This window comes from Tympanuchus pallidicinctus, unplaced genomic scaffold (assembly GCF_026119805.1).
Source record: "Tympanuchus pallidicinctus isolate F22 unplaced genomic scaffold, pur_lepc_1.0 scaffold26, whole genome shotgun sequence".
Taxonomy (NCBI): Eukaryota; Metazoa; Chordata; class Aves; order Galliformes; family Phasianidae; genus Tympanuchus; species Tympanuchus pallidicinctus.
In genome coordinates this window covers 4243903-4266785 of record NW_026294743.1, presented here as the reverse complement: position 1 = coordinate 4266785, position 22883 = coordinate 4243903, and the positions used below count along the sequence as shown (strand labels likewise).

The 22883-nt window shown below is 39.7% G+C and overlaps 1 protein-coding gene across 4 annotated transcripts in view; it reads right to left on the bottom strand.

Annotated features, from left to right (window-relative positions):
• Window positions 1-3871: 3871 nt before the first annotated feature.
• TBC1D9 (TBC1 domain family member 9) overlaps window positions 3872-22883 on the bottom strand; it is a 43437-nt gene continuing 24425 nt past the window's right edge. Inside the window, exons 9-22 of one of the 4 annotated variants that reach the window (XM_052690040.1) lie at window positions 22311-22461; window positions 20693-20907; window positions 18836-18953; window positions 17688-17973; window positions 16300-16429; window positions 14771-14869; window positions 14580-14648; window positions 13249-13489; window positions 9505-9570; window positions 8164-8250; window positions 7287-7361; window positions 7050-7150; window positions 5641-6135; window positions 3872-4712 (exon numbers count right to left, since the gene is read on the bottom strand). In XM_052690040.1, the coding sequence (XP_052546000.1) occupies window positions 4551-4712; window positions 5641-6135; window positions 7050-7150; window positions 7287-7361; window positions 8164-8250; window positions 9505-9570; window positions 13249-13489; window positions 14580-14648; window positions 14771-14869; window positions 16300-16429; window positions 17688-17973; window positions 18836-18953; window positions 20693-20907; window positions 22311-22461 (2295 nt within the window). In that variant the 3' untranslated portion in view covers window positions 3872-4550. Of the gene's footprint in view, window positions 4713-5146; window positions 6136-7049; window positions 7151-7286; window positions 7362-8163; window positions 8251-9504; window positions 9571-13248; window positions 13490-14579; window positions 14649-14770; window positions 14870-16299; window positions 16430-17687; window positions 17974-18835; window positions 18954-20692; window positions 20908-22310; window positions 22462-22883 lie in introns of those variants that run through there. The other 3 variants (XM_052690039.1, XM_052690038.1, XM_052690041.1) reach the window with 3 other exon arrangements.

Sequence of the window (22883 nt, the reverse complement as noted above, 5' to 3'; positions counted from 1 at the left end):
TACTGTCAGTATCGGTGTGTTCCGGCCTGCTGTCATTGTTAGAAAACCAACAGTTTGCAGCGAGCCATGCGTTGATGTCTTTTTCCTAGTAGCTGTACAGCACAGCTGAGAGAAGCACTGGAGGCTGCTGAACGCGGATATGTATGAAAGCTGAAATGGAAAACACCCCAACAGCTAGAACAGCTGCCTCACCTACATTTCTTCGTTTTAAAATCAGCATCCAAGATACAGATCTAAAAATCAAATACCAAGAGAAAGAAAGGAATTAGATTGAAATCCGACTGTGAGATCTACACAAAAAGGTGTTTATTTTTAACTCTTGAGATTCGTCTCATGATGTAAAGCAGTGCTTACATGCAGGTGTGCTTGAAATCTTACATCTGTTGTGACAGGAAATTTTAATATGGGAAAGTCAGTTTGACACATCTGATAAATGTCTGTGTTTTGTGACATTTAACACTTCCTCTCTCCACGAAGAAACATTTTTTCTTAACTAAACACACAACTACAGCAGCAGTCCAAAAATTTGGCTGTACAATCAAAGTTGCACAGGTTGGCTGCTGTGCAGCACTGTCTGCTGCTGCAGGGGAAGGCGGTTAATAGTGCTCCCTGACCATCACTGCACTATATCTCTAGTATTGTTTGATCTTTGTTTACTAAAACAAAGTAACCAAGAATGCATACATGTATATATCAATAAAATATACTAGGCATGTTGTTTTAATGGCTAGGAAGAGCCTTCTCATTGCTAAGAAAGAGCAAAGCGCCAGGAGCAAACTGACAGCTGGAAGAACTGGCAAACTTCTAGAGAAACCCTAATTTATCTTGGTTGGTGTCTCTGCTCCCCAAATCTTACACCATGCAGTCAACTTCAGATAGGCTTTTGCTTTTTTTTCCTACTTTTCCACTTGGCCTTTGCTTTTACTTATAAACTTTGGAGACCAAAGGCTTCTTTCAACGTACAAAAGTACTACGGTATAAGAATTTTACCCGCTTCACCTCTCACTCTTTTTTCCCCTTTGTATTCAGAAGCATAGAACAGGCTCAGAACTGTCCCAGTCTCAAGATGAACAAAACCCCAACCGTTAACTGGTCAATCATGCAAATACCAGTTATTGTAGAAAATGGGACAAGGAAGCAGATATTCAGGAAATCCAGATAGATAATGAGCACTCCAGAGAAGAAAAGCAGTGGTAAATCATCGTCTCACAGGACATGCTTTGGGAGGTGACCTGTCACCAATTACTGATTGCATCTTGCACTGTGATTAAAAATCACTTCCCACATTTCATGCCTTGTATACCCAGCACCAGAACACACTCCTGCAATGACATTACTGGTTGAAGCATGTACTGCTTTCTTTTCTTATTAGATATATTCCAATTCAGAGATTCACAGAGAAGGATACTAACAGAGAAACAGCACTGAAGCTCAATAACACTGACCCCAGCTTGATGGGAGGAGACCTGGTGAGCCTGTATTACACCAATACAGCTCAGGTGCCTTTTTTGATCTACCACTTCTTCATTTAGGCATACTGTAGGCTTACTGTGCTTATGCACTACCTTTAATTTGCTGCTTTAAGTATCCAAAAGGAATTCAAACCCTTCCTATTTGTTTCTGTAGCACACCTACTGCCAAGAGACTCAATTACCCCAGGCTCAGAATGTTGCTGCAGTCACTAATAACAGAGAAGCTGTGATAGGAGGGACACAGCAGCTTAGTGAGTACTCAATATAGCACACAGCTTACCCAACACAAATATCTTCTCTCTGCTTGACCAGCTGCACCAAGGCTACTTCCTTTCTCTCCCACAGCCCTTTACACAGCATGCCACACACAGCATGCTGGCTTCTGCTATCTTCATCTGTGACACAGCACCTGGCAGCTAACATCCACTGTAACAGAAGTACCGTTATATCCAATCCCTGAAGGTGCTTTTCTCTTTAGAACCATTTTAATGTCTAGTTTCCAGTAGGTTTAATACATGAAGTGTCCATCTGCTTCTGCTTGCCAAAAGCACAGGTCAAGTGAACCTTCGTGAGCCCCAACAAACACCTGCCCTTACCTCCAACACCCAGAATTCACAAGGTGTACATGAGAAGTTGCTATCAATACATGTCTTTAACTTGCATACACTATGAGTATCTGAGTAACTTGAAGGACAGACTGGAAGAAAACTCGAATGGAAAAGCATTTCTTTGCAACTTCCCCTCCTCCATTAAATAGAGCTACATGGAATGAAGTCCCACTCCCTCATGGCTCCACTGTCTGTCACTTGGCTGGCAGCATCCCCCTAATCAGGCTGCTACCAAACCAGACAGGCAGCTCAACAACATCCAGAAATAAGTTTCAGTTCTCAAGAGAAAGGTGGTCTTCCTTTTTGTGCTGGCTGTGAGACCAACAGACCTAACTCAACTCCACTGCTCACAGACTCAAGAGGGTCTCTATCTCAAAACGCATGTCAAGAGACTTGCTTACACAACATGTCTAGGTATACAAAGACTTCAAATACACACTCACATTCTCTTGAAGGTCTTCACATGACTGCATGCCGGTCAGCTGAACTTCAGTGACTTCCACCAACTTGCACCCAGGTCACAGCAGCTCTTGCCATCAAACAAGCACCTATCAGGAGGCCATGGGAAGTGGCTTCATCAGGTGAGCAGCCTTACTAAAATCCTGGAGAACTCAGCTCACCTGGCTGCTTCCTGGCACAAAGCAGCTCTTAAAGATGACTCGGTTCACACTTAAAAGTCATTGCTGAGATGGCTGTGTTATTCAGAAAGGCAAGGAAGGCAATGCAGAAAGAAAATTGACCCTGTAAATGGCTATGGGGATAAGAGAGATCCTTGTGGATGCCTCCTCTTTTTATAGGAAAGCCATTTTACTGCTACACCGCCAGTCCTGGTGGGTAGAGCACAGCTGGCAAACTCTCGTAGGATGAAATGTACTTCACCTGTAATCCATATAGTTCTTGGGGTGTGTGGCAGATTGCTGATGTGCATAAGTACTCTTGGACATGACAGACACTCATGGAAGTATTCTGGGGTTCTACAAACTGAAAAAGGCTGAGTATGTTTAAGGAAGTGTTGAAGACTTCCACAGCAATGTACTGGCTGCCAGGCCCTGTTCTGGCCTTAGCATGTGAAGTTAAAACATGAAGCCATGTTCTTCAAAATGGTCATTACAACCTCGTATGAATGTCATGATTTGATATGCATGCAAACCAACTTGCATATTTTCATACACAATTTGTTTTTTTATATTATGTTTTTATGTTGTTATGTAGACTCTACAGAGCTAAAACAGAAAGAACTCCAATTATTCCCAAAAGTAACGTTAAATGGTTGAGATAAGGGTTACCTAACCATTAATGCACTCAGTAATCAAGAGGCTTTATATACACACAAATGGCAAGATGATAAACTGCAAAAATAAATAAGTATTTACAGAGCAGAAATATATACTGCCTGTGTCTATTACTGCCATGGCTGTGAAGCTGACAGCTTACCCTCTGAAAAGCATTTTAATACTAACAAATGTAAAAGCGTGCTTAGCAAGCTATGGCAACATGCAGATGCTTAACAAAACACCTGTGGGTCGTGATGAAGTATTAACAACTGTTGCCACCAACTGTGAGCCTAACATGGAAATGCATTCCACGGAATGGCACAGTGTGAGAGGCCCATGTGGACTGTCTGCTTGTTGCAGATAGATTTCAACACATGCAAGTGTTTAAGGAACAGAAGTAGCCAATGTTTTCCTTCTGAAACCTGGTGTTGGAGAATTCAATTCATTTGCCTCTGTAGTAAAACCCAATCACCTACTTTCCCTCTAGCGTGACTTAACATTACTATTAAAAATCAGATCTGTGCAGTGTATTTTATTTGTTTACATTACCTAGTTGTGGTTAAAAACCACTTTATCTGACAGTTTAAAAGCATTCTTTTAAAATAAAAAGAAAGCACAACTTTTGCTAAAAACTGGCAAGTTACATGGCTGCAATATACAGGAGTATAAAAAATTAACAGTATTCTACAGAAAATATTCTCAAAACAGCAAATAAAGATTAGGCATAGAAGCATGATCCTGAACTGAACAAGTATGAACTATAAAACAGCTAACAAAATTTAAAAAAATCCTGAATATCCGTATAAAAGAAGCAAGGATTGAAAGTGCAGGTGCTCCAGTTTGCATTTTAACATATTCAGTAAGCTGATACAGGATACTACTCATTTTATATAAAGTGACAGTGTTCTCAGTAAGACTTAAACATTCAGTTACATTATCTTGCAGCTTTTTCATTACCTCTACTTTACACCGTTGTAAATGAAGACTTATGCAATACAGGTTTTTAACTTCTTAATCTAACAAGGATATAGTAAGTTGGTGGTAAAGGTTAGTTTTAAAAGCTAAGCTAAATATGCTGTAGATCCAACTAGATACTTTTGTGTTCTGGTTTTTAAAATTTATTTCTAAAAACATCTGTCAATTTTTAAGGGACTCCACCAAGCTGTTTTGGTACCTGCATACGCTGTCATTGGAGCTTAATGGCAGCAAGGCTTCCAAGTCCATTTGCTAGGAGCACAGCTCCAGGCAGGACCACGATGGAGATTTATTTTCCCTTGGTGGCCGAGGGCTGTTCCTCTGCTGGGTCTGGTCAAGCTGGAGGTAGCTGAACCGAGGCAAAGGCAAATGGATTCTGTGTTCTGTTGGAGCAGAAATCATCATACTTAAGTGCATTTGCGTGAGGTGCCAGCTCAACCTGGGATGCCATTTCTACTTTTGAGTGTACCATTCTCAAGCAAGGGAAGTTAGGCCCCAGTCAGGAATCACTGAAGGGATCTTGCATGTATTCAGAAAATGAAAATGAAGCATACATTAAAAAATATTATCCTCTCTGGGAATAATAGTAAAAAAAAAAAAACAAAACACGAGTTATATGCAATAAAGTCATCCTGCAGGGATGGTGCCTGGAACATAACTTCACCCTGAAGTCCTATTCAGTTTGACAGCGTCCCTTTAAGTTTTAGGTACTTTTTTTGTTTGTTTTGTTTACTATTTCCCCTCAAGAATCAGACCTCTGCATTATGTCTGTTTTAAAAATGCACACAAATATCAGCATTAAGTTCACATTTAGAAGAACTAATCTTTACCATTTAAAATTGACAGCAAGGTTAATAATACACACACTTCACTGACAACTGATATTTTTTTCTTCTGTATTTTGAATAAAATTTGCATTCGTGTAACATTTCCCACAGAAAGAGTGATTATACCTCAAGACATAGTTAAGTATGCACCCCAACCTTTTCACATTAGTGAAAACAATAATGTTTTGAAAATACCAAGGCCTGTGCCAGGTACTCATAAATACATAATAGAAAGAATAAAAAAACCTGCCCTTTATCCCGACATAGTGGAGATTTCATAGTCACTGGCCGAGGTGATTGGTTTACCCATCATCCTGACATTTTTAGCGTTAGTGATCCTAGCCATCATGGACACAGGCTTATCAAAGTACCTAACCAGCGCTGGCTCAGTCAAAAGGGAGGCTAAAAACTGTTCAAAGGTGATGGCCCAGTCCCTGTCAATGCTAGTGCTTCTATGAAGAGAAGTGGTGTGGTTGCTCCGTACTAAAACAGTGTCTTCACCAATGTCCTCGCAGTGCAGCTTTTCTTCTTCATGCGAACCTGCACTCAGCACCGAGTAGGAGGACATGGAGCTGTCGTCTTTTGTGTCATCGTCAGAAATGAGCATGGAAGAACAGGCTCCGTTGTCCCTGGGAGAAGAGTCTTCAAGTTTAATGTCCTCCATTTGCATGCCCAGGGTGCTCTCGGTGCAAATGGCCTCCTCGTCGTTGGTGACCAGGCTGCCTTGGAACGGCTTGTGCTGTTCAAGGGGGTACTGCTGGCTGTTCTTCTTCTGAAACAGCTCGCTCTGAATGGCTTTGCTGCAATTGTTACTGCTGCTGTCTGCCTCTTTTGTGGGCTGCACCGAGAAGAGCTTGCCAACTTCACCTATCTCCAAAAGCAAGCTCGTCACAGCAGCAGTAGCATGGTACAGATCTTGTTCATTGGGGTCTTCGCTGAACATGTTGTACATTGTCTTGCACAGTTCGATGAACTGTCCCTACAAACAGAAAAAGAAAACGTTATCGAGAGAGCAGGAAACAAATTCAGCTGCTGAGACCTAGTAAATCAGTTTAAAAGAAGCCTGAAATAGAGGGATGACAATAGTTTATCTGATTAAACTGAAACTGAAATTACTCTGGGTAGAGTCTAGAAAGCATTTCCAATTATTGGACAGCCACATGTTGTCTCTCTCAAAGCTATCTCAAACACTTTAACCTGGGCGTTCCTTCCAACAGATGACAAATTTCTCTCTGCAGCCAGAGGAGGGCAACAGAGGGCGAGCAGTGAGACACAGCACTCATCCTGACCTCTTCTTACTGGAAGAACGCTTAGTGTAACTAGCAGTCTGACAAAACCAGTGGAAAGTAAGGAGAAATGAAAGAAGTGACCTTAGTGCTATTTTAATGGGCAGTGGTAACTCAGTTGAATGCATGCCTTTCAAAGTTCAAAACTGACTAACAGGAAGGAGAAGATTTGCTTAGGACTACCTAAAGAAAGAAATCCTGCTCTACAGTGAGCTTTCCGTATGAACTCTGGAAGGAACAGCTATCCCAGTGTCTTTACCCTCCCTGGCTGCTATGGATTTGAGACTGACAGTCTAAAAAAGAAAACACAAAATGCTTCTTTCAGGTAGCACGTATTCAGGGTTACACAGTCGTTGCTAATAGTCAGCGTCGTATCACCCTTTACCTACAAGCCTAATTAATATGTTATCATTCCTCTATGTACGCATCTCGCATTCACGACGTTCTGGGAGCTGGACATGACTTGGTTGAAGACAACTAACATATATTCAGCTCACTGCTGTGCCAGTAAACCTGCCTCAAAAGTTCTACTAATCTATTGAATATTTTCAAGCATGTTTAAAAGAAAAGTTTCAATTTAGTGAAAAGTAAATGTCAGCAGAAGTACCTGGTTCAGCTTGGGCAAATCCTTGGAGTTTTTTGCTTTGGATTTATTCTCTTGGCTCCACATTCTCAGATAATTTCGATTCTCTTGTGAACTCTTCTTGCCTATTATCAATAAAATTACCCAAAGACGCAGGAAAAGTCCAAGAAGAAACCTCCAATTAATACCTTTTTCCATTTTCAAAAGGAGTATCTTGTAAAGAAATTCAAGATGTAATTCAGAGGGAGACAACATGCATACCTTTGTCTGTTTTCAGACTCACTGTAACAAACCCATCATCTACTCCTTGTTTGTTCCTGCTGTCTAGACCAACAACTAGAAAATACAAGGGTGGGGAGAGAGACCATTGTGGTTTCACATCTATCAACAGATTTCAGGCGTACAGAATAAAATAAAGGCAATTTTCACTCTACAGAAAATGCAGAGAAAAATTGCTACGACTAAACCATGATTTTCGTTTATTTTTAAGTCCTCTGACAAATCCCAAATAATCAGTTATTACTTACAATTACACTTACTAATATAAACACTTATTCTTATCTGTATTTTCAAACAAATTCCTTCCCTCTGTAATCTGGAGGATGAGTAATATTTTATTAAACTGGAGAGAAGCTTAATATCGTATATCTCCAAGGAAGACAATATCATTTAAGATAACACAGTTGAGAGAGATTGAGAGAGAGACATTCTTATTAAGCTACAAGAAGTTTTCAGACCACTGAACTGATTCTGATGTATCTGTTGGCTCAATTTTTATTTATTTATTTTTAGAATTTCCCATGTTCTGTGATCCAAATGCATCGTGAAAGACAATATATGTATTTCCATTTTCCATCAAGCCCTATATGCTCAATTTATCACAGAAATACTTCTGCAGTAAACACACCAATTGCACTGTTCTCCGAGTATTTCTGCAGAGCACAATCCAGGGAGCCCGTGGGGTACACACACAAACCCAACTAAGGATGACAAAATAGGTACACAGGCTACATACTTCTTTTTAAAGAAGATAGTTCACTCCCAGAGTTTGGTCCAGTGAAATGGTAGCTTTTTAAGAAGACACGGTGCTTGAAGTGCATTACCTTGTATTTTCATACTCAAGACAGAAGATGCCTACCATGCGTACATTCGGGTGTGATGTCTTCAAAGAAGTACTGCGTGGCTTCAAAAGCAGAGTCTGGTTCTTCTTGTTCAGGGGATGGATCTAAGCAATACCACAAAACTCTTTCATTAAAAACTCTACACTTCCACTAAAAACTATAACATATCCCAATTGATACACTTAACATTGTGTTTTCTGGAAATAGTTTGAAGATGTGAAGGTTCAATTCATGGGAGCTCAAACAACTGGAGCTGGTACTACCTCTTCACTGTCACACCTTCCACCTCCAAAATTCACCTCTCTTTGGCTTCTCATAACTTCCTGCCTTTAGAAGCAAGCTTGTTTCCACGTCTAACTCCAGTTAATGTAACCATAACATTCTTCTTTGCAGGGTGTCCTAAGCAGGATGTGAACCTGTACTAGCTTGAAACGGCCTGTTACGACTCAGGATGAGACCCCAGTTCTTCAATACCAGAACTTGGATTCTTGGAACTAATCTCTTCTTGTTCAGTAGAGTCAGCTGTTCTCCTTTCAGTTCAACTAGTGAATCACTCCAGCCGACCTCCAAGTAAACCAAGCTGTGAGCCATCAAGGACACACGTTCAAAACATATGGAGGTGAATGTCCTCTCACAGGTTTTAGATGCATTTACAGGAAGAATAAACATGCATGTTAATTAAAGCATCCAAACAACTGCAACGTAATTAAATCTCCGACTCAGTGAGGACAGCAGTAGGTACTTTATGATAGACTTCAGACAACTCAGAGATGATGCAGTTCCAGGACATGGTTTTCTTCAAGGGCAAAATTGTTCTGAGATGATGTTTCCATCCCCTCTCCACCCTGAACTTGCCTTCTCCACTGAGCTGAGTTCAATTTGTTCAGCTCCCTGGAAACATCTGTAAAAGTTACCTGCATTTTACAAGAAAAAGTATCTTTCTGGAAATACCTGTACCACTCCAGTGGGGAACCTGAGAAGAAAGCCTGGAGACAGAATAGTAACCAGGTCACACAGGAACATTTTAAACCGGCTTTACTGCTAAATAAAATATGCTACAGTAACAAACCCTGAAGAACACTGTATTTGTTCTGCTGGGGGAAGAACCAACCACAGCTCAACTGGAAAGAAACCCATATCAATGGCCTTTTGTGACAGGAGCAATAGAGAATCAGATGATGCTTTCAGATGTTCTAAATCATTTGGCTACGGCAAAAATCTCACTTATTTTATCACAGCATAAACAGATAAAGTAGTTTCTACAAATTCATTTTAAATGGCACAACTACTTGTTTACAACTCTGGTCCAAAGTTCAGTTCTAGCCATAAAGACAGCTATTTTATTATAACTTACTTACCAGGCAAAACATGCATTTTATACAGTAGCTTTAGCTTCTCTGTAAGATCGCCATGGCATGCTGCACCTAAACAGCATTGTATATAACATGTTAATACTCAGCATTCAACGCCATTCTATTTATTAGTGCTAGAATACTACACTTAGAAGCTGCTACATTATGTGGTTATGCCACTGTACCCCCTTTACAGCCCCAGATAGATCAGAAAGCAGTCAATTGACTTCTACAATCATACGGTCCTCAGCAGAGATGAATAAATAGCATGAGAACACAGAATACTTCAAATTCTGTACTTCTGTGTTAGGTCCTTTGTTACCTGTCTATTTCATTGCTCTCAAAAATAACCCATCATCACTGTGTTGCTACTGAACTGTTAGTGAGAGAAATTTTTTAAGATGACATTTTTGGGTGGACTTGAAACTTATCAGTCTGAAGAAACGATAAAAGCATCGCATGACTCAGAACATTTATCAGGAAGAAGAAAATATAGTAATAGAAAAAGACATTTGAACACCAATACTATTCATCACCATTTAGCTAAGGGCTGAATTGTTATTTATGGAGTACCCTCTGATGATAGGTATCTACCTCAACTCCTTTCTGAAATCAGCTGTATGAAATCCAAGCTGCAAACATTGTGGTAAGTAAACAAACGTTAGTTCATTTGAAAGCACCAAAATAACCTAAAACCAGACCTCTTCATGAATCATCTTCTTTATGACATATAACTCAGAAATAAATGAATTAACATTAATTAACTAGGTTATACAGATTTATTTTACCTTACAGTGTCAACCTACCTATGCTATGCAAACTACAACAAAGTATGGGTTGGCAAATACTACCACAGTCCACTGTTAAACTTAAGACTGCAATAAACACACATGTCAAGCCAAACAAATTGGTGCATCTACCTTAGTCATTTTACTTTTAACTTGGTCCTTTTTTTTTTAAAGTGTCATAGTAGTATCCAAATGCTTTCTTTTCTAGTGAAGTTTTGCCCTAGGTTATGCACCCAAGTACCACGTGATATGCCACACTGGTAAAAGCAACATGAAATAACTTAAGAGTGGAATAAGGCTGCAGTTCTGAGTCCTTCAGCAATGGCTATAAATGCATTCATCAGAGTAGAATTCGGGGCATGGTGTACCTGGCTTGTACTCATCCATATCCCCCAATGTAACGAGTACTGAAAAAGCTTGAACAGCACTGTTTTTTGCTTTTTTTCCTGAAATGTGTCTCTGTGTTTCCCACTGAAAGGCTCTTTTTCTCTGCAAAATGTACAGAAATGAAGACAACGGAACTCAGGACAAGCTGTCATCGGGATGCTCTCAGAGACAACCCTTGGGCCTCTCCCAGAAGAGGTCAGACAGTTTTGCAAAGGGACACACAGCTTACTGGTAACCTACAGGAACTGTAGGGCTGTTCCCAAATAACATTAGTCTACAGCCATAAAGACAAGAGACAGAAACAGACCTCTGGTAGACGTGTCCCTGTCATGGAATTAGGGAGACCTTTGCACAAGTGGGTGCCTCAGCTCAGGTCATCATTCTGACCTGTACACTGTGGTGCGGGGTCATTCCACGAGACAGCCTGGAGAGCACAGTGCCTCCTGTCCAGCCTCTGCATCCCCAAACAGCAAAACAGATGCTGCTGCCAAAGGTCCATGAACAGCACTGAGGAGGTGGTAAGCCCATCCTTAGCTCCATTCAGGAACAACTCCTTCCTGGCAATCTGGAGGCACAGGCCTTACAACCCTCAACAGTGTTTAACAGATCTCATCTTTTTGGGACGCAATTCGCGTATGATACTCCTCCAGTTTTTATCCAGAGGTTTTAAATGGGTGGTGCAAGCATGACACACACAATTCACTCATGTCTTATCCCAACAGTGGCTCTAACTCACGCTTCCTGTAGCTTTTCCTAAACTCACCACATTCTGCTCCCAGCCCCACTTTCCTCTCTTTGACTGACGTGCTTCCAAGCAGCAGCTGATGCTCCTGACTAGGTGCAGGCTACCAGCCCTAAAACCTAACTACTTGATGAAGGGCCAGCTCCTGCCTCATCTTGCTTACCCTTAACCCTGGGGCTCACCTGTTCCCTTTGTTGCAATACTGACTTCAAACTCTTGAAATTTTGCTTTGAGACTTGCATGAGCCACAGTCTCCATTAATGACGTTTAATTTCCCCATCCAACCAGCATTATCACTGCTCCTTTTTTCAGTTTACTTATACTTTCTCTCTTAATCTGCAGGCCTGGTTATGGACAGCAGAAGTAATACAAGGAGGACCTCGCTGCACACACTGTGAGATGTGATACCTTCTTATCAGATAGGGACACAAATATGAGCTGTCAGCAGAGTTCTGAAGAGAAGCCCTTTTTATTCAGGGACAAACAAAACCAACATCCTGATAGTATCCCTCCTGGCTCCTCATATGTGCATGTGAGCTTCTCAAAAGTCATCCTCTTGAGAAGTGAAAAAGAAACACACGGATTAAAAGTAACCAAACCACTAAGAATACAATCTGTGTGCCACCTTCACGAGCCAGCAGTAAGGGAAATCCAGGCAGCTGTGCACAAAAAAGATGACAGTAGTGTTTTGAAGTGCAGATTGTTTTTTTGTTTGTTTTAAATTTAACCGTAAAACGTAGCCAAATGTGAAGTTCCATAAAGTTAGAGCCGCTCTCTAAGAATTAATCTTTCATACATAATCACCTCTTTCAGATGGTATCTCCAATTCCTAGCTCTTCTTTAGGACCATGCCCACCTATAGGAGATTGCATCAAGCTGTAATATAGCTGTAATATAACAGCCAATAATTTGCACTGCGGACAGAGCCGTAAAGGGTTCAGAAAAGCTTTTTCAAATATAGAATTCTTTCAGATTCACTTTCAGATTCAGATTCACTCCCAACACAGCATTCAGTAATTTTTGATGAGTGCTGGTTGTTCTGGCCTCAGCTGGGTTTCCAAGAAAAATGGAATCCTATCCTCAAAGTGCTGCTTCCTACTACTGGTACAATGAAGTAACAATCACTGACAGACCATTTGGGAAGAGTAGGCCACATCATTTGTCAAGGTCTGTGGAAGACAAACCGCTATCTTCCTGTCCCTTTTAAAGGTCTTCAGCCAGATGCATGTGTTCATCGATACTAACACTGACAGCTGCTACTAAAGCAGGAAAAAAATAAGACTGCATCCTAATGTGATGATTTCTGGATGAGTTCATGTACACAGGTGTAAAGGAAGCAGGCTTTGCTTGGCCACATGAGAGGTGGGAAAGCATCAGTAGCAAAAGGAAGCACCATGACTTTAAGGGAGACCTACAGCTGGGCTCTCAGCTAGGCCCTCCTTGGACAGCTGTGAATATTGCTTCACACCACATCTGGGGTACAGGAATGAGGCCATGCCCATCACACTACCACAGAGAACCACAGGTTCTCAGACTATAATTGATGAGTAGCTCACAAACAGTCCTTCTCCCAGAGTGATATAAAAATGCCTAGTTAGGTGCACCTACTGACACCAACCTAAACCCCTGTTGGTACTATTGCCATAGGTGTGATTAAATCAACTCATCAGTAGCTTGAAGGGCTCGTAAAATAAAAGATGACTTATGCAAATCTGCATACATCAAACTCAAACTCATAATCTGATAGCTGATAAAACATCTCTGTTTGCGACAGAGTGCATCTCCTTTAGAAACAAATTGTTTTAGTCAGATTATTTTAAGAGTGCTCCTTACTTAGCCCAGACACGAATTCACGGAAGTTGATGAGCAAGTCTCCATTTTCATCAAGAAGTCTGAATAAGCGTGCAGCTAATACATCTGAATGAGTTCCACATGCCCAAGGAAAGAGGAGAGCAAACATCCCCTTGAACTGCTCAAAATCAATACGGTACTGCTCCAGATAAGGCAGGCTGGGATCATGTCGGTCAAGAGCATTGCTGTTTCCTCCCCAGTAGCAGCTAGTCAGATGTTCTGCCTGAAAAGAAGGCAAATGCTGTGATTGCCACCTCTGTTAATAACTCATGAGTTATCTACGATGAAGGAACAAAACTCTTCACACAGTTTTTAATAAACTACAGAGGAGTATCATATCTATTTCAATCTACCTAACCCTTGCAAATCTACAAAAGATATTTCTCTCCAGCACAAAATCATCTCAATCTATCAAAGACTCAGAAAGGGGGAGGAGGAGAGCATGGAATCTGTAATTTCAGGATATATGAAGATAACTTTGGGGTTTTTTTTACTTTATTGTTTCTAAAAAATCGTATGTAGGCCTACTTTTTTAGTCCTACTGAAGACAGTGGAAACCCTAGAGCTGATTTCTACTTTGAATCAACTCAGGAGCTTAGAGAAAGAAGTCTTAGCACTGTGCAGTGATCCACTAGACTGGACTGTCTTAGTCTCCCTGCTTCCATAGTAGCCTGGAAGAAGGCAGTGCAGGATTTAGACAATTTTAGGCCCTGATATCACAGATGGGAAATTGAAATTAAATAACTACTTCATGGGATATCACAAAATCTTTTACAACAAACCAGTGGATTAAAGTACATTGTTTCATGGTACTGAAGTGGAAGTGAAGCCATATTGTTTTACTTATATCTGTGTATTGCTGTACACTTAACTAAGACATCACTTTGTGACACTATATTCCTACAGATTACATTAAGGCACTAACAACAGCAGAAATCAGCTGCTGCGATGTGACAGTAGTAATGGAGATTATTTTTGTGTTCAACTTTAAAATCAGGTATAGAGAGATGAGTTTATGAAGACTGATCAAAAGCCCCTCTATGTTAACTTCTACATAATATAAGCTTACTGTGTTTATGTATACTCACTTTTCCACAAACAAATCATGTATTACATTACTTCTTCCCTTAGCTTTTAGAAATTGTTCCATTTCTTTTGTGTATTCAGTAACCCAGCAGCTAACTCAAGCTTGCATTAAGATGCTGATAGAAAACTCAGACAGAACCTGGCCTTTAGTAAACAACACAATCCTGTATCATACATAAACTCGCTTCTCCCGCAGGCACGTGATCTTATCTTCACTTCAGCTTTACCTTGAAAAGAGCGTACAGTTCCTCCAATTCATCAATAGTGAAAGAAGTCTCTGTCACAATAGTTCGTACCTTTTGAAACATAACATTAACAGTGGTTACACATCTGAAATCCATGTCTCAAGAAAAGCTAAATTTTATTTCAGAAACAGATGGACTTAGATCTTTGTGAAGAATATTATTCCAGTACTGACCACGTTGCGCTTTGTAGTGTCTTCAAGGGTTTGGATAACTTTCAGCCTTTGTTTGAATCTCATTTGTTCAATCAAATCTGCTCGGATACTTCCAAATTTCTGAAGTGAAAATAAAAAAAAAGAAGAGAAAAAGGATAGTTTCTGTACTACGTATAGCTTAATGTACTCAAAAAATTCTATTTTGCGAAGGATCACAGCTAAAATACTAAAAGAAGGAAACACGCTTGCTTGCTTCTTACACTCTCACTTGTACTTGTACCAAAGCTAACACAGTGAGCTCACAGCCCCTGCTGCACCCAGATAACTGATGAATGTAGTAGTCATTATATAACACGTCTTGATCTTTTTTATTATTATTTTTTTAATTATTATTTTTTACTCTCAATGGTTTCTATGAAACTGTTGGGTGTTTTAATAAGGCAAACAACAACCACCACCACCTTCCTGGAACTAATTCTCTTTTTGCACCTGTCTACTGTTTCTGACACAATTCTTCACTCCCCATGCTTTTTTCTCTTTTTTTGCCTAATTATATAGGAGTACAGCTAGTTATCTTTCTGTATGGAACAACAAAGTACTGCACGAGCACCAAACAGACAGACTGGCTCTCCACAGAGTCAGGAAATTCATCTCAACGCAGTTAAGCCAACACAAGATGCCCCCACGATGAGGAAATAAAAGAAAATGCAAAGGGAACAATTTCACAAAAATACCCTTCTTCCTGTTACAACATCTTGCAAATGAGAACTATACACCTACCTTGATTCTGCTTGTCATTCAGCACAGAATATGCTACTGTTTACCTACTCCCTATTAAATAGATACCACGTTATTAAAAAAAGAAAGGTTAAGGGGCACAGGAAGCAGCTCTGGAACAGCTATCATATTGCTAATAGGAACTTACACCTTGAGCTAAAATAAGAGTTCACTCAGTATGCCATCAAAAGAAAATATGGAAACTAAGGAGAATTACTCCTTTAGTTACTCTCCTTAAAGTTACTCTTTATTTTTTTAATAAAAAATAATGTATCAGTGTAATCAACAGGGATATTTTAACTGATGGATAAATATTTTTTAATTTAAGAACAACAAAACTGTCTAGCAAGTTTTAGTTTTTTGTAAGCCTTCTTCTGTGCTTCACAGATATTCCCTGTTATCAATTCCCTTCGCTTGAAAATATTTTAGCTTTGTGATCAGTGGCTTCTCTGCCACTAATCAGCACCAGCTGTTAACTTAAAAGCAGCAAAGTTTGACCAAAAATGGAAAGATCTTGTGAAATCATACTGACTCAGCTTCTTGACTGCATGCAGCTCTCTGTGATGCTGCATGCTTCCATATACAACAGCTGCAAAGTTATGGTTTAAAAAAAAAAAAAAGACAGACTGGCTCCTCCAATCTGACTATTTTGGTTTTCTGAGGTGAGAGAATCTCTCTCTTTCTTCTACTTCCAATTCCAAGCAAAGCCAAACCACACAGTAAAGCAGATCTGAAGCACACTGGCAAATTCCTGTTAAGAAATCCTATCTTACCTCATAGGAGCATCTGATCAACCTGAAGATATCCACCTCAGGATAAGGCTCTACATCATCACTGAGCAGTGAGTGAAGGTGAGGAATGGGTGGAAGAGTGCTGTCCTTATTAGTTACACTGTCCAAATACCTGGTGAGAACAAGAAAACAAAATGAGAAACCTAAGATTCAATTACACTCCCTCCCATCTTAGGGCTAATGGAATAAAGGTAACAAAGAGATTAATTAAATGAAATGATGAATTTTTTTTTATTATTTATTTTTTTATATCAGTACCCTGCCAAATTCTAGTCCCTGCCATTCCTTTTTCTCAGAGCTCTGGTAGCTCTTTGAATACATTATCTTCATCAAGAAAAAGCTCAAATGTAGCTAGTCATACTTCACATGTAGCTCACTGAACTGATTTGGTCTTTGTGACTGTTTAAGTATGCAAAATTAAATATGACACTTAGAATACAACTTGAACCAGGATCAGCATCCTCCAGTCTACATATCCCCATCTACTAACTGCCCAACCTTGCTGCAATGGGCTGTAAATGACTTGTCATTCCCCCGAGTACAATTGCTGTCAATGTCTTCTACGTGGCAGCTGCACAACGCTTACATCCTCAGTAAACAGTGGGGCTTTTACTTCAGAGGAAAGACAACCACATTTTTCTCTAATTCCAAATAAATTCAGTATGGATGCCTCATGCCTGGAGGTATTCAAGACCAGGTTGCTGGGGCCTCAGGCAATCAGATACAGTGCCTGTGTTAGTGGCTGTCAGCCCTGCCCATGGTACAAGTCTGGAAACTAGGTGATTTCTGAGGTCCTTTCCAACCCAAGCCATTTTCTAATTCTATGATACTCACAAAACTTACTCAGGAAGACATTTAAAGTCTCAGCAGCACCTTGAAATCTTAACAGTACTACCAAATGACAGGAAATTGCACACTGCATACAGCACCATTACTTTGTATTACATAACTCCATCCAGTCTATGCACCAGCCTTCTCTAAACTCATTCATTTAAGAGTCTACCTAAATCTTCTGTTCAGTCCATTCCCAAAACAATTTCCTTTGCTACCTAGACTTTTTTTTAGAAGCAATTATAAAGCAGTAACTAAAAGCTGAAGTAATCAAAACTATTTCTGTTGATCAAATCAGTTTCTGTAACAAGGTTTGGAAAATTTATTTGGATATCTTGAAAGACTAACTTACATTTTTTGTTAGTCACTAAACATCACTGTGAGATGATATAAAGAGCACTGCACATGGGTGCAAAAGTACTACTATCACTAGAACATCTGCATTTAGTGTACTGGCTTAAACTTCAAGACAGCAGAAAATAAATCGGAAAAGAAAGCAAAAAGAAAAATGAAGATGTTTGATTTTCTATAATAAATACCTTCCCAAGACTGTCATGGCTTCTCCATCATCTTTGCAATTAAGCAGCTTGTCTACATTAGCATCGAGGACAGCAAGTGCTAACTGAAATATCACCTTTATTCCTTCACAGAAGAAACAGTCCACAACCACCACAGCACTCTCAAATGGCATTACACTGAGGAAAAGAGTGAGGAACCAGGACAGGGAAATAGTGGATATTACACCCAAGTCCTGCATGCAGTCATAAAGCTGAGGAACATAGTCACGAGCCAACTCTTCAAAGACACCCTGATCCACCAGCGCTCCTGTTGAAAATAAAGTTCAACGTCCATTAATTTGGGAGCAACTGAACACATCATTTAGGGGAAAAAATGATCTTCTCTGAAGATAAACAGATACAAAAATTAAGAATATTTTACATGATTCTTATATGCACTTTCTCACTTCCATTGAAATAGACTCACTTTGATCGTAGTGAGTTTTTGTTGGTTTAATTACAGATTTCATAGGAGCTAATAAAGAGCTAAATTAGCTCTAGGACCTACAGAAGTTATACTGTGGTTTAGTACTCAGTATTACTAACGGAATAGTATTTTTCAGTGTCAGTTATTGAAGGCAGCCAAGGTGACTTGCCTGTGAGCGTTTGGATTTATTCTAAGAGAACCCTTGGTTATATCTAGATCGTAACATCAGTATCTTAAGCAGTCCAAAAAGGAACATCTCAAGCATTTGTGAGTTACAGCAAAGACAGCCTCCCTGATAAGGCAAAGAGCCATTCACCTTCACTTACACAAGAAAACTGTCATCCAACAGTAACAGCTCTTGCAAATCAGAAGTGAAAATACACAAAGAACTCCACTGTAAATTGTCAGAGCTCCTATTTCTACCCTAATCAGATAACTGGATCTTCTAAAATTCCTATTTTAGCCTCCCACATCTTTCAGATGTTCTCCATTTAAGTCCTCTTTAGAATGCCACATAACCCTAAGTAGCTGAAAAAGCTTTTAACTAGCAAAGTATCTGCTTACGACAATTTCTCTATTCTCTCTGAGCAAGCTGTCTTGTGTTGAGGATTCATAATAGCTTCTATGCCACAAACAGTTCTTTTTACCAACTCAGCTGGGTCATTGTCTACTGCAACTTGAAGGAAAAAAATTCATAGCATACCAACAACTCTTGTATTATAGTAGTCAGGTAGCATACGTTCACACAGAGCCACCAGCAGCCAGAAAGCTTCCTCCTCTTTTGCATAAAGGAGAAGTACTGAAGTGACAATATTCATAGCCTAAAAGAAGGACAAATACAAATTGCTTCACCCGTTTCTTTAACATCTAGCATAGCAAGTGGGCAGGCAAGTGCTTGTTACTCTTAGAAAATTAAGTAAAACCCCCCTGCAGACCTCAAACTTTTCCCAGCGCTCACAGAAAAGCCTCAAATAAGTGACAGAAGTTAATTAGTTCTAAGCTATGACACTGTACATGTGTATTTAAAAAAAACATGGTTTCTTTGCATGATCAAGGGCCTACAAAAATAAGCAAGCATCCAGTTTCACTGCTACCAACATTCTGTAAATAAGCACTGTTAGAGAATCCAAGTCCAACACAGACAAAATGTCTCCTAGTCCACTAATGATGACTGCTGATCTATTTCTGCTTGTACTGGTAGTCTACATGCTTTCGGCCACTACAAGACACTGAGGCAGGTGTCTGTAACAGTGTTGGTCACAACAACCAAAGCTTAACAGTGAAACCTAAGCCTCTCACTCTGCTTACTATCCACGTTCAACTATTCTCTTGACAGCTTTTTTTGCAGACTGTTTTCATCCTTTTCCAATATCACAACATTGTATAACGACCTCTGAATTGTTTGCTTAGATCCTGTGACTAGACTTCTGTTAGTCTGAAGAAATGAAGCATTTCAGTGCCATTTTCTTCCCTCTTGATGCCTTTAAGAATTAGCAGGTCATTTCAGATCCTGAGTCATTAACATTTCAGGGCTCCAGCTTGAACATTATCTACTCTGAAATAGCAATTAAGGTTTCAAATGAAACTCAGTGTTGTAACTCAAAGTTATTTATTTTCTTTTGCCTTGTCTACCACATATCCCATTTCAGGGCCTGAATTCTCACTGTAACCATGAATCAGCATTCTAAAAGCCATGAACCAAGTCTCAAGACTACATACAATGAGCCTAACAGCTTTTTGAACTAGAAAAACAGTGCCCTTCTTCTGTTAAGCAGTCTTTAAAAAGGTTATTTATCTAACGCTTAATGTCTTATTTGTTATCAAATAATTCATGATACTGTTAGAACTGTTTCTACTTTCACTTACTCATGCTATATCTAAACTTCTAACGGTCAGAATTAATCAAGCTTCTTCACTAACACTCCTGATTTTGAGTTTCCTGAAACTTGAAAAAATAGGTAAAATTTGGGTGGGAGGGAAGGGCCCAGGTGATTTGTTAAAATTATGTACCAAGAAATAATGATGTGACCAGAAACGATACACTTGAATCACAGGAATAACAACTCTGGTCAGCATTAATTGTACCAGTACATCCACAGTAATATTTTGTACCTTTGTTTGTTTGTTTCCCCTGATTTAATTGTGTCATGTGGACTAATGTATTCAATAAGTAGGCCAAAATTCAAAGACGAGCAATTAAAAGCCTTTTTCTGTTTAACAGCAGCTAAAGAACCTTTCTTGGGTTCATTTTCATTTTCTGTTCAGTCCTGCAGTGCACTTTTGCCCAGTCTCCAGATTTACAGGCAGAAAACATGTCTACAGAAAGCCACGCGCAGCTCTGAGTGCGCACTGCAAATGCTTCTGCTGGTGCAGGTCCTTGCATCAAATCCCTCTGACCTCAGCACTGCTACAGTTCTGCAGCACTGGCACTTCACAGCATTTTAATGTTATCAGTGAACTTCCACGGCTAACTACTCAAGGTGTGCAAATGAAGAAAAAGGAATAAAAGGAAAGAACTGGAATTCCAGAAACTGAAGGAGTGCTAAGATATTTCAGTTACCTGGCAATATCCTATGTTTGGATTTCTAAAAGCATAAGCTGTCAACACTCTCCTTAGAGCAGCAATACCCATCTCATTCTGGAAAGCAGGGTGTTCTGGGAGGGAGCGGTGCAGATCCCTCTCTATTTCTTCTGTAGCAAGATTATACTTCCCCATTGATCTTTCCACTAGGTCCTCATAATAGCCAGGATGAGTGGCCATTTCATTAATGGCTCCTGGGTGTGGGAGAATAAAACCACAAGAAAAAACAAGGCTTAGAAGATAAAACATTCCATGATGATCATCGTCTGCTATCCTTTCATCTTGAACATCAACTTTAAAATTCAACAAGCAAATATGAAACGTTCGTTTTGGAAAGGTGATCTAATTAAAAAAAAAAAAAGGATAATGCAGAGATGACTGAGAGTAGCTCTACTTGTCTTCTACTCTAGACATTTTAATATCAAAGTTTAGGAGAGGAGGGAAAAAAAAAAGCAAGTCCCTCTTTAATGTAAGATGAAAAGGCAAACACGAAGAACAAAAGAGCTGCTCCATCACTTGGTATCACGAGCTCTCTCTGCAGCTGGCTTTGGGGTTCATTATCCCAAACTCAAAACATGCCTGAGAAAGCTACTTGCCCTAAGGAGGGAATAGATTATGCTCGGTTGCACAGAACACAGCATCTCAGCTGCATCCTCCAAAAAGGAGGAGAGAGGAACTGCTGAGCTTTACTCCCCCTCCTGACAATGACTTGTCCTTTGGAGCAGGGCACTCAACCTGTCTTAGGGACACAGTTACACGCTCACAGGGCTGCTATGAGATTTCACTGGGGACTTCAACAGGACAGATGTGTCCATTCTTGCATGCATTTCCTGAAAACATCCCTTTCATGTCCATTAGTAAGGAGAAGATATACAAGATCAGGCATTATTAGCAAAGAAATTTTTAAAAAAAGCTTAATTATGTCTTCATACAAAGTTCCTGGTGAGCTCATATTGTGAACATTTTCAAGTGTATGTGAAACTATCTCAGTAAAGGACAGAACTAGAGAAGGCATACAGAAAGTGTAAAGGTATGAAGAAAATCTGATGCACAGACAAATTTCCATGCAAGCAGTATTAAAACAAATTCCTTTAGCTTTGAAGAGAAATGCTTAAAGGGACACAGCTACAGAAAATCCTTGATGGCATAGAAAGTATGAACAGACAGAAAAAATTTTCTTCTCATTTCCCACATGGAGGCACAGCAACAAGTTTATATTTAGGAATTCCTTGCAAAAGCTTACTGTGAAGGTCAGAAGTATAACTGGATTCAGAAATGATAACAAATACGAAGCAGGCCTGCAGATGGCGGTTAAACATCTGGAAGCCTCTAGATTATTGACTTCTGGTAGCAGAGTATACACTCTGCTTTTTTATATTCTTCATTAATTATCTGAGCCTTGTTTGAAAAAAGGATTATTTTCTTGTCTAAACAGAACGACTGCCTAAACCAGTCTGGTGCCTGTTAACAACTATGGCCTTACTTGCTCCAAACATTTTTGCTTTCTTTTTAACAACACTCTTAAATATCTTCAAAATCCTCTCTCCTCTCACGCTTTTGCTTATAGCCCACATTCCTCATCTGAACAAATACATACCTGAAAACAGCAGCCACAGTTCCCCTCTCATGCTTTCTGGAATGCCCTTCAGCACAAGATCCCTAGTCTTCTCTGTACGATACATACACACTCCTTGGCCATATTCAGCAAAGTGAATCTTCCAGGCCTGTTCTTTCAAAAATTCTTTAGCCTAACAGCAATGAAAGAAACACATGAAGATGTCGCTCCTCCTTCTACCTGCCCCACTGAAATGCAAAGAGCTAAAAGCCTGTTGTGTTTTAATTCATAAAGAAAGCAATAAATAACCTGATTACATTCACTTATTAACAAGCTGCCTTCTCCCTTTGCTTAATTCCTATCCTTCCACACCTTGCTGTTAAAGGAATACTTTTGAAGCAGTTGTACTTGAGAACAGGCATGCAAACTCCCCTTGATTTACACCCAACTTTGTTTTATTTTGTAGCAAAGTAGTTTGTATTGGTAGAGCAACAGCATATGTAATGCTGTATTTTTGTGATTAATACTGCCTGTTGTAGAGACCTTACTGTGACAGAATGAAACTTTCCTGGCTCAAATTTGTTTTAAATCAAACATAGCTTTTCTTAGACAAGC